This window comes from Salvia miltiorrhiza, chromosome 4 (genome assembly GCF_028751815.1).
Source record: "Salvia miltiorrhiza cultivar Shanhuang (shh) chromosome 4, IMPLAD_Smil_shh, whole genome shotgun sequence".
In the NCBI taxonomy this organism is placed as follows: Eukaryota; Viridiplantae; Streptophyta; class Magnoliopsida; order Lamiales; family Lamiaceae; genus Salvia; species Salvia miltiorrhiza.
In genome coordinates, this window is record NC_080390.1 from 7444318 (window position 1) to 7455942 (window position 11625).

At 40.5% G+C, this 11625-nt stretch overlaps 1 protein-coding gene across 1 annotated transcript; it reads left to right on the forward strand.

The window, feature by feature from the left end:
- Positions 1 to 3953: 3953 nt before the first annotated feature.
- On the forward strand, positions 3954 to 6824 carry LOC131022531 (probable glucan endo-1,3-beta-glucosidase A6). Its single transcript, XM_057952044.1, has 4 exons — positions 3954 to 4179; positions 4274 to 5256; positions 6211 to 6541; positions 6630 to 6824. The coding sequence occupies exons 1-4, from the start codon at positions 4128 to 4130 to the stop codon at positions 6665 to 6667; spliced, it is 1404 nt and encodes a 467-aa protein (XP_057808027.1). The 5' UTR covers positions 3954 to 4127; the 3' UTR covers positions 6668 to 6824.
- The last annotated feature ends 4801 nt before the right edge of the window (positions 6825 to 11625 follow it).

Genomic DNA, 11625 nt, shown 5'->3' on the forward strand with positions numbered 1-11625 from the left:
ATAAAGTAAATTATTTCATTTTTTTCGGTTTAGACATTATAAATGGGACCCCAAAAAGGAAATTCGGGACGTTATTATGAGGACGGAGGGAGTATTTTCTTAATTAAAACTCGTATTCACCAAAAGTGATGAACGGAGAGAGTATTTTTCATGATTGATCAAATATATAATTAAATATTTTTATTTTCATACTAATATATCTCCAATCTCACCAATGAGAGATTTTTTATGATTGATAAAATGTATAATTAAGTATTTTTATTCTCATACTAATTTATCTCCAATCTCACTAATGAGAATAAATCAAAATTAGCTCAAAAGATAGAAATTATTAACGGCCTTCAGATATTCTAAAATTTCAATCCATCTTAATAAACAACCGTCTACATGAAAATTGTATGTTTACAACTATTTTCTTCAATCCACAAAATTTGTATGTTTTTCTTTTTTGGAAACTACACCTTAGGGCATCCACAATGGGGGGTGCGGAAGCCAGTGCGCACCCCCCTCCCAATTGCCGCGCCTTGTCTGTCTGCTCCAGCTTCCCCTGTCCGTGCCCGGTGCAGAGGGCAAAATTGGTGGCGTGTGCATGACACGCGCCTAATTCGAAAATTAAAAAAATTAAAAATAAAATAAAAATTGAAAATTGAGATGAAACGGCCCTTTTGGAAGAGAACTGTTGGGAAACAACTCTTTCATCCTTTTTTTAAAAAAATCTTTTTAACTACAAACTTGTTTCTATAAATTGAGATGCTTCTCTATTATTTTTTCACACTATTCAATCTCTTTTTTTTCATCTTCTTTCTATCTTTCATAAAAAAAATTTGCTCCCAAAAAAATGGATGAGAGTTGGGCAAAATATTGGAGCAATCACTCCCAAAATCCCAATCCCAGCAATCCAAATTCACCCGGCAATGCGCTCTCGCCATTCTCTCAATCTTCAAACGCCTTTCAAGCGGTGGGTATTGAGGGAATCAATTTGAATGCCCAATTTGTGGTGATGGCCGACCCCGAGGTGGAGGAGATAGCCTATATGCCGTCGTCCATCAAACAACGTGGTGGCTACACTCCGACAGAAACGACACTTGTGTGTCGTTTGTATGCGGTCAAAGGGTCCGAGCAAAACGGAGCCAACTATTGGGGCTCTATCGTCAAGAAGTACAATGATCAACGGCCCCTAGGCACAACTGTACGCGACGTGAAACAAATAAAGTCTCACTTTCAACGCGTGCAAAATGAGGTCAAGTTGTGGGAAGCAATCTATGACAAGTGCCGGAATAATTGGGGCTCCGGCATGAGCGATGAGCAAATTACTACTCAAGCTCAACAAATGTACACTTCCGAGTATGGTGCTATATTTAAGTACCTACATGCATGGCTTGTGATTCACGAATGTAAAAAATTCGCAACAATTGGCGAGGATGTCCACTCCTCCAAACGCTCCAAGGGCTCGAATGGTCGCTATACAACCACCTCTAGCGAGCAAAGTGTGTCCACAAGGCCCCAAGGGTAAAAGACGATAAAGAAAGACAAAGGCAAGAAGAAGGCGCAAACTCGAGCTTGCGAGGCCATGAAGAATGATGAGGTATGTGCAGAGTAGAGAAATGATGTAAATCAGAGGAATCGAACCCGCCAGTAGAATAAGTATGGCAGAGGAAATGCACTCGTCAGAGGGATCATCCTCGCCAGAGGAATCATATTTGCCAGAGGAAACATCCTCACCAGAGGAATCTCACTCGCCAGAGGAATCTTACTCACCAGAGGAATCTTACTCACCAGAGGAATCACGCACGACAGAGAAGTCACCTTCGTCAGAGAAGTAACCTTCACCAGAGAAGCAGTTTGAGCCAGAGGAACGGTCTCCATCAGCGGAATCGCCAGAAACGCGGGAGATTTCCCGCGTGAAGGCGAATTTACCAATATGCCCCTCGACCACGCCAAATGCATGCCTTAGCATCGATTTTACTATTTTGCCCTCCTATGTAATCTATAAATAGGCTTCGAGCTTGTGCATTGTAGATTTACGTTATCTCTTATTTTTGAATATAGCAGCAAGTTTCTCTCGTGTTCTAGCATTCTTCCTTTGCTTTCTCCGATCAGTTGCAACTAGGTATAATCAGCGTCGTTTATTACTGTTTAGATTAGGTGTTGGTTCCTTGTTTCACCAAAGAACATGGTCAAGGTTATGGGCATCTTCTCCCAAGCCCAACGCGACCTCGCCGACAACATCATCTTGGGTAAGGATACCTCCGGCATGAAACCCAACGAGTTGGCTCACCACTTGAAGTTGGTGGGAGATATCAAGAAACGCAACAATTTATCATAGTTTTTTTTATGCTCTTTAAAATTGAAGTAATTTAGGTCTTTATTTTATTGAATTTTCAATTTCAATCAATGTAGGATTAATTTTTAATTTTAATGAAATTTATATTATTAAATATAGTGTTAAAATTAATTGAAACAAACATTAAAAATAAATACACAATAAAAATCAAAATTAAAGAGTTGGGGTTGTGGCTCTCCCGATGGGCTCTTAAATGTGCTCTTAAATGGCGGGGACCACATTTAAGAGCCCACCTTGACTGTCTATAGTGGATGCCCTTATATTTTAAATCTCATTTACACTCAATAATTATAAAATACCCAACCAATTAATCAACTTTGGTGGGTCATTTTCTCCACTCAATTTGTTTGTACCAATCAACTTTGATGGGTCATTTTTCTATCTCAGTTTGTCGCAAAGTGAACTTGTGATTGGAATTATTATGAATTATATGAAATACCCAACACTACAAAAAAATTGGTCACTGACGGAGCCTTGCCGCCGGTATTTCACTCGTCGGTGACTAGTGTACTGGCGGAGCCTCGCCACCGGTATTTCATTTTTACAAATCTTCATAATTCAAATTATTTTTGGTATTTTTTAAAAGTTCATACCATTTTTACAAATTTTCAAAATTCAAATTATTTTTGTATTTTTTTTAAATTCGTGTTATTTTTACAAATGACTTTAAAGTTTGGCTATTTTTACAAATGACTTCAAAGTTCATGTCATTTTTACAAATGACTTTAAAGTTCAGGCCATTTTTACAAATGACTACAAAGTTCATGCCATTTTTCTGTATTTTTAAAGTTTGGGTCATTTTTACAAATGAATTCAAAGTTCAGGCTATTTTTTTGTATTTTTTAAAGTTCAGGCCATATTTACAAATGGCTCAAAAGTTCGGGCCATAAACTACAATTAACCCTTTTTTAATGGTTATAGATAACAAAATTAGCCATATTTGTTGTCTATATAATAATTAATAACATATTTATTAAAATATGTTGTCTATGAGTTGAATTCTTGTAGTGGTATAACTAAATAGTGTCATTTAAACGATTTGGGTCAGGCTGTGAGTTTGGATCAGGATGCAGATCAGGGCCTAGATGCGGGTCAATCCGGTTGTACGATACACTCGATTGTACCTAAGACCACCTCTTAATTATAACCTTATAATTACCATTATATTATTTATTATATAATTAATGGACCCAAGTTTTTGTCTTAATTACTACTATTTTTTATTTATATTTACATTCACATTACGGTGCCATACTATGTAGTTTGATAAGTTTGATTTCACGTAAATTTTCTCCTATATATCACTGCATGCAATGCATTCAAATTTATTTACTTAAAAGAAGGGATTCATAATGTTATAAAAAAAATTAATTTAATAAAAATATTATTAGAACAATAACAATAATAGTGTAATGCCATATCACACGTAAAATTGTGGGACATTAAATTTCATCTAATATTATGTAGCACACTTTTGGTGTCTAGTTTTCTTTTTTATTTTCCTAACAATTAACCCCTAAAACATGACAACCTAACCTAAATCAACCGGTCCGAATGTTCCAATTATTTACTAGTCACAATCTTCATCTCCTATCATAGATTGTTATTGCCTTATTCTCCAACCAAAAAGTATTCATCTTTCTTTTATCCTACATGACACAAAGACCATTGGGCAGCATCCTCTTGAATTCGGAAGTTGAAGACTTTCTGCATAGTTTCCCACTATATATGTAGGATTACTCACATCACATTTTGACACACACAAACAGGAGGAAAAGCAACAATGAAGAAGACTATTTTCGCTCTCTCACTATGTTATATAGTTTCTCTCTCATGTAAATACCTTGTTCTTCTCTCAATCATATATGGTAATTAATTTCATTCGATCATAATACTTACCATTTTGAACACTTATATGTTTTTCCTCAGCTGCATTACTAGGCTCGGACAAGATCGGCATAAACTACGGCCGGATCGGAAACAACCTGCCGTCGCCCTACCGCTCCATCGAGCTTCTCCAATCGATGAACATCCGACACGTGAAGCTTTACGACTCCGACCCCGAAGTCCTAAAGCTTCTCTCGGGCATCAACATCCACGTCACGGTCATGGTCCCCAACGACCAGATCTCGCGCATCGCCTCGAATCGGTCCGAGGCGGACGAGTGGGTCAACAAAAACGTCCTGGCCTACTACCCGAGCACGAAGATCAGGTTCGTGCTCGTGGGGAACGAGGTGTTCAGCCACAACGACCAACGGGTCATGTGGCTGGACCTCGCGCCCGCGATGCGATACATTAGGAAATCCCTAAGCGAGCACGACATCCACAACATCAAAGTGGGGACCCCCGTGGCCATGGACGTGCTCGAGTCGAGTTTCCCGCCCTCAGCCGGGAAATTCCGGCCTGACGTGGCTGAGGTGATGACGTCGGTGGTGAAGTTCTTGAACGGAACGAGATCCTTCTTCTTCCTCGACGTGTACCCCTTCTTCCCGTGGTCGGAAAACCCAACGAACATGAGCCTCGACTTTGCGTTGCTCAAGGAAGGGAATGGGACTTACATCGACCCAAACACTGGATTGATCTACACAAATCTTCTCGATCAAATGCTTGATTCCGTCAACTTCGCCATGGAGAAGATCGGTTTCCACGACGTTAGGATCGTGATCGCCGAGACCGGGTGGCCTCATGAAGGCGACATCGATCAACCCGGCGCCAACGAACACAATTCAGATACCTACCTCTGCAACCTCGCAGCCAAGATGTCGTACGAGCCGCCGCTTGGGACGCCGGCTAGGCCAGGAGTTGAGATTCCGACCTTCATTTTCTCTCTCTACGACGAGAATCAGAAGCCCGGGCGCGGCACCGAGAGGCACTGGGGTCTTCTAAACAGCAGGGGGCGATCGATCCACCAGGTATCGTGTTTTACAAACCCTAGCTACTCATAAAATAAAACTAGGCTTATAAATTTGCGTGTAAATACCAGTACTTTCAGTATTTTTTAGTTTTTCTTAAGAACTTAATACTCTTTAGTCTTTTGTTTTTCTCACGAAATTCATTTTTTCCCACAAAATTCATTTTCCTCGTATTTCTCAATTAGTTTGTGTTGCAATATTGATTATGGTACGGTTAAAATGTGAGTATAGTTGTTTTTTTTTTTGTCGAGAAATTGAAAAGCTTGAAAATAATATTTAGATCAAAAAATTATACCATAGCATATTTCTCAAGTTTGTATTTAACTAATTATTTATCGTTAAAATATTAATTTTAAATTTTCTGTTGTGAGAAATTGGAAAACTTAAATATTTATGCATAACTTTCCTTTTTGGTATGTACTCAAAATTTATGCATACTCTATTTTTGAACACTACTCTGCACATAATTTTTACAATTTTATCCTTCTAACTTACATTATTTACCCATAATCTACTTGACCATTCCCTCAATGTGGGACCTTTTTTCCACTATCTTCAACCAACTTTTTATTAAAATTCGTATCAAGGTCAACTATGCATATTTATAGGGGAACGGGGGGAGTATGTTACTTTGTATTCAAAATTTCCATCATTGAGTGACAAATATAAGGAAAATGAATTTTGTGGGAAAAAACAGAAAAAATATAAAGTTCGTGGGAGAAAATGCCGAAAGTTCGTGTATTTACACGCAAATGACTCAAAAAAATAAGATCATCGGCCGGTCATTCTACGGTGGCTATTTCCACAGACACGTCAGCATTAATTTTGGGAAAAATCAGACGAGCACAAATTAAGTTCTTGTATTTATATTCAAAAGTTAAAGTTGGTAAAAATGAAAATGTTCAATGTTCGTATATTTACACACAAATAAAGCAGAAAACTAATGTGTTGCAGATGGATTTGTCCGGGGCATGCCCCGCCGGAGATAAAGGCGGAGCACGACATTTGGCGAAGCCGGTGAACAACCGGCCTTACAAAGGGAAGATATGGTGCGTTTTGGCGAAGACGACGGCGAGGGAAATGGAGTTGGCGTCAGCCGTGGAGTTCGCCTGCCTGCAAGGCAACGGCACCTGCAAAGAACTGGCTCCGGGGGGTGCATGCTACGAGCCGGTGTCGATCGTATCTCATGCGAGCTATGCGTTCAGCTCTTATTGGGCTAAGCTCAGAGGTGATGGTGCCTCTTGTTACTTCAATGGCCTTGCAGTTCAGACCACTGTCGATCCCAGTAAGCACTTTTTTATTGTTGATATAATATGTTCAAATATTTTTGAAGGATATTAATTTTGCTTGAAATTGGGGGGTTGTTTTTGCAGGTCATGGGTCGTGCAAGTTCCCGAGTGTGATGGTGTGACCATGGAGATTAATTTGGATGATGAACGATGCTTGGAGGTGTATGGTTTAATTTGATTAATTAGTTTTCTAAGGTCTTTTTATTTTGTTTTGTTATTGTTATAGTTTCAATATGTATACTTTTTGAAGAATATATATGGTGTGCTTTGTACCGAGAAGTTGGTTAATCTGTATAAAGAATTGAAACTTGAAAAAATTATAGTATATATGGATTAATTAATACTCACTCCATTCCATTATCTTGGCACACTTACCTTTTTAGTTTTTTCTACTTATAATGACACTTTTCAAATAAACTAAATTTGAAGAAAAAAATGATAAGGAGACACATAGCGAGACATTAAATTAAATAACATTATTTGTTTAAATTATTATTATTATGATGATTATTATTATTATTATTATTATTATTATTATTATTATTATTATTATTATTATTATCTTCATTAATCCGTCGATAATTATTAATTTAATTTAAAATTGATTTTATTTTTATATTTTTTTCTTATTTTAAAATTGATGGTAATTTCATAAACTTTTTGTAATTATAATATTATTTCTTTTAAAATAACAATGATATTTATTTGTTTGAATTTTTATTTTATTTTAAAATCGATCATTATTTTGTCATCACTATTCCGTCGGCACGACAAGTTTTAGATATCCATGTAACATGAAATTGAGGTTTATTATAAAAGAAAAAGAAAAAAGAAAACAATCCTTGAAAGCACAAAGACGCAGACTTAGGGCACGTAACTCGAAAGAGAATCGTAAAACAAAACAAAAACATCAAATCAATAACGAAACTCAGGATAGTCGTCCATTTCAGCCAACCAACGTCCGTGGACGATATTATTCATTGCACGCATACTAGGACTATTACTAAGGTCAATCACAAATTCCCTCGGCTTGTAGCCCATTTCTTCCGCATTCCTTAGGCGACCTTTTATGCTACCCTCTGGAATTGCAAGCACAGACTCACTTCCCATGCCCTTTCGTCCTCGCTTGGTCGGGGCTTCCGAAAGCATTTGCATCCCCTGGCTAACCTGTTCTTCTAGTCTACTAATGCGAGTAGCAATGTCCTCTGGAGTGGACGAACCTATCTACCTTTATGCGAAACACCCCCGCCACGCTCTACATTTTGTGGAATTGTCTCCACCTCTAAAATTTTGATGGGCTCTTGCATCTCACCAGAACAACCACGTACCTCTTGTTTCCCGAAACCTCCTGTTGAACCGCTTCATGGTCGTTGAACTCCTCCTGCTCGATAATATCCTCAAGAGTTGGCATGTCGTCTGAAGCCTGATCATCATTCCTCATCATAGCTGAAACCCCAGGATCAGCAACCGGCTTTGAAATTTCCTTGAGCAAATCTGGCCCAGACATCGCTGTCGGAACAGCCCTATCAATGGCCGCTGAGCTGCTGCAACCAGCATTGTGTTGCCCGGCTCCCTCTTCCAAATGAGTCGCAGCCTTGTTCCGCGCCGCGAATTTATTATCGTAGCCTTTAGAATGCCAGTTTGTCGTGGACTTCTTAACCCCCTCAGGATGTCGCTGATCTTGAGACAGATTAGCAGCTTGCTCTCCAATGTGAGTCGGAGAAAGCTTTAAAGTCGCAGATAAAATCTTGCGGCACGTATCAATATTATGACCCGTGATTTTACATTTCGATCAAAACAAAGGTAACGTTTCAAAATCGAACTCAACATAGAAAGAGTCGTGAACTTGTGCGTTAAGAAGATCTGGGCAGAATTGTCAACATAATTGGGCAAAACGATGTGGTGTAAGAACCGACGTTGGACAGAATTGTCAACACGGGCCGAGGGTTTAAGGGTACTGGAAGCGACCTCCGTAGGTATAGCTGCAGTCTGAGATTCAAGATTGGGAGAACCAGTACCCAGCGAGAGAGCTTTGGTGGGCAAAACCCTAGAAGAGTTGCCATGATGCGTCGCATGACCCCCACTGAAAGAAGATACCTCAGACGCCTAGTACTGTTGAACCATGTTGTCCATCAACGGTATAGAGTTCATGGACGAAGCCCTAGCAAGAATTCTATCAGCGGAACCCCCACGCAAGGAAGTGGTATTTCCATTCGCAATCTTTTGCAGATGAACCGGAGAGAAGTTGCTTGAAATAAGAGGAAGATTAAGAGCCGACCTGTCATGACATCCGCCGGAAGAGAGGCGGCTAGGGCAAGAAAACAAGGTTATCAAGAGAGAGCGTCTGCATCTTTCAAGGTACGCATAAAATGCTTATTCGCATGTAACATTTTTTTTTTAAATTTGTTACAACCAAAGAAAGGAAAAAACCCACTCACACTCTAGCTCCTAAGGTGACTCGAACCCCCGACCTATTGGTTGGAGGGGAAGCGTCTTACCAACAGACTGCGCATGTAACATAATTTAAGGGTATGCATGAATGAGATTATCGATCATGCACTAATCCTTTACCGGTTTTTCACACATTACTTTACTATGTAGTTAGATTCCCCATATATTTTCTCCTATGTGTTGTCCCTTCATTCAAATTTATTCCCATAGAAGGGATTCCAACTCAATAAAAAAGCATTCCATAAACGACGTAAGTATTGGAAACCATGCACACTCTCTATAATAACTACAATAGTAATATTTTTGTGCAACAAAAAAAAAGAAAAAAAAAGAAAATAAAATTGTGCAATCTATAATGCATCACCAATCATGAGCTCGAGTTCTTCACCAAAGAAAAGAGGGATGAAAAGTAGATATATAATGCATTCTCAACAGTAACATTTCATCCTCAAGAATCATCACGCCTTGACAAACTCCCTAAATTTCTTCAAAGTAAGCCAACAGGTCACGATCCGGTCTCCTGTTCATGTACTCCATCAAGAATTCCGCCATGGAATCATCGATCCCTCTTGCTCGAATGATCTTTAGCCAATCAAAATCGACCATTCTGCAAAAATCAAAATTAATTTAGCACTATGATTAACGATCAATAAACACAACCGCATGCGATTTGATTAGAGACTAATTAATCAATATAAGAAGCTGCAAAACGACGCCGTACTCGCGCTTAAGATGAACCCCGTTGACATAAAACATAGTCGGGTAGCCAACGTAGCCGACAACTCCCCACAGCATGATCATCAATTTCTCTCCATGTATCTTCCTTGGTGATTGATACGACCATCGATGCTGCTGACCATGCCCACACCGAAGATATTGAGGTTGGCGAAGAGGAAGATGAGGTACAAGTCGATCCGGAGCCGAGCCTTGCTGTGCGACGCCCGCGTCGAGATATTCGCAAGCCCACTCGTTACAATGAATAGCTATCCTTATTTACTTAATAGGCCCAATCTGTTAAGGCCCATTACATTAGCTTAATTGTTAAGGCCCATTACAGTAGCTTATGTTTCTTGTTCCCTAAGCCTTCATATATAAAAGGCTAAGGATTCCTTTTGGCTAGGTTATGCAGAAAATTAGACTTGAGTCGGCTGTTCTTGCGTGATCGCAAGGGTAGAAGGAGTTTCAGGTTCTCTTTAACGTGATTATTAATACAACTCGTATTAATTGGTGCTTTCATTGCTCTTCCCATGGCTTCCAATGTACCCGAATGGAAGAAAAACCTTGACGCCCACAACGCCATCATCCAAAAACAGATCGATGAACTTGTTTCTCTGTTCAAATCCTTTCATACCACTTCGTCCTCTGCCATCGTCGACAACTCGATGCCACGTGGCCCGACAGTCCGTCTCGATGTTCCTCGTTTTGACGGCGACAACCCTCATACTTGGATTTTCAAGATTGAAGAGTATTTCCAATATCACAACACCCCTGATGCTCAACGCCTCCAAATAGTTGCTTTCCATCTTGATGGCAAAGCCTCCACGTGGTTTCAATGGCTGAAGTCACAGAACTTGCTCTCTTCTTGGTCGGATTTCTTGGGTCGTGTTAAATCTCGCTTTGGTAATTATCAATTTGATGATCCGGAGGGCACTCTGGCCAAACTCACACAGCAAGGGTGTGTTGCCGATTATCAGTCGACTTTTGAATCGTTGATGGGTCGCACTAAGGGCATCTCTAAACCCTTGCTTATTTCTTTCTATATTTCAGGCCTCAAGCCTTCGCTTCGCCGGGCTCTCCAACTGAATCGGCCAGCAACCTTGGATGAGACATTTGCCTTATCTCATGTATTCGAGAGCAAATATCTGGACACCCAATCCGAGACTCGAACTTTTGCCCACTCGTTCTCTCGGCCTCCTGCCACAACAGTGGTATCCTCCCCAACCACCACTCATACTGCTCCTCCCGCCTCGCCTCGACCGCCTCTCACCACCTCACCTATCTCTACAGCTCGACGCGACTCACCTACCATTCCGATTTGACGCCTCACCCCAGCAGAGACGCGTGAGTAACGTGAGCGCGGGTTGTGTTTCCACTGCGACCAGAAATGGAACCCATCCCACCGCTGCAAGACTTCCCACACTGTTATGCTCCTTGCAAGCGATGATGTTGATCCTTCTTCGGAAGAGCCAGAATTGCCTGAATTTGGAGAACATCCTCCCGACGATGGTGTCATTCTAGCCGACGTCTCTAGCCTCCATTCTCTATCCGGCTCCACTCAACCACGCTCCCTCCGCTTATGGGGCACATTCCACAAGCAACGGTTTCAGGGCCTTCCTCCTGATGCTGCTACTTGGGAGCCGCTAGATTCTTTTCGGGCTTCTTTTCCGGATTTTCACCTTGAGGACAAGGTGGTTTTGACGAGGGGAGAGTTGATACGACCATCGACATTGCTGACCATGTCCACACCGAAGATATTGAGGTTGGCGAAGAGGAAGCTGAGGTACAAGTCGATCTGGAGCCGAGCCTTGCTGTGCGACGCCCGCGTCGAGATATTCGCAAGCCCACTCGTTACAATGAATAGCTATCCTTATTTACTTAATAGGCCCAATCTGTTAAGGCCCATTACATT

What these genes read in the sequence shown, in the direction of transcription:
- LOC131022531 (XM_057952044.1), top strand. Translation starts at nt 4,128, where the DNA reads ATGAAGAAGACTATTTTCGCTCTCTCACTATGTTATATAGTTTCTCTC. An exon ending in GGGGGCGATCGATCCACCAG is followed by an intron (nt 5,257 to 6,210) that starts GTATCGTGTTTT and finishes AATGTGTTGCAG; the next exon opens with ATGGATTTGTCCGGGGCATG. An exon ending in TCAGACCACTGTCGATCCCA is followed by an intron (nt 6,542 to 6,629) that starts GTAAGCACTTTT and finishes TTGTTTTTGCAG; the next exon opens with GTCATGGGTCGTGCAAGTTC.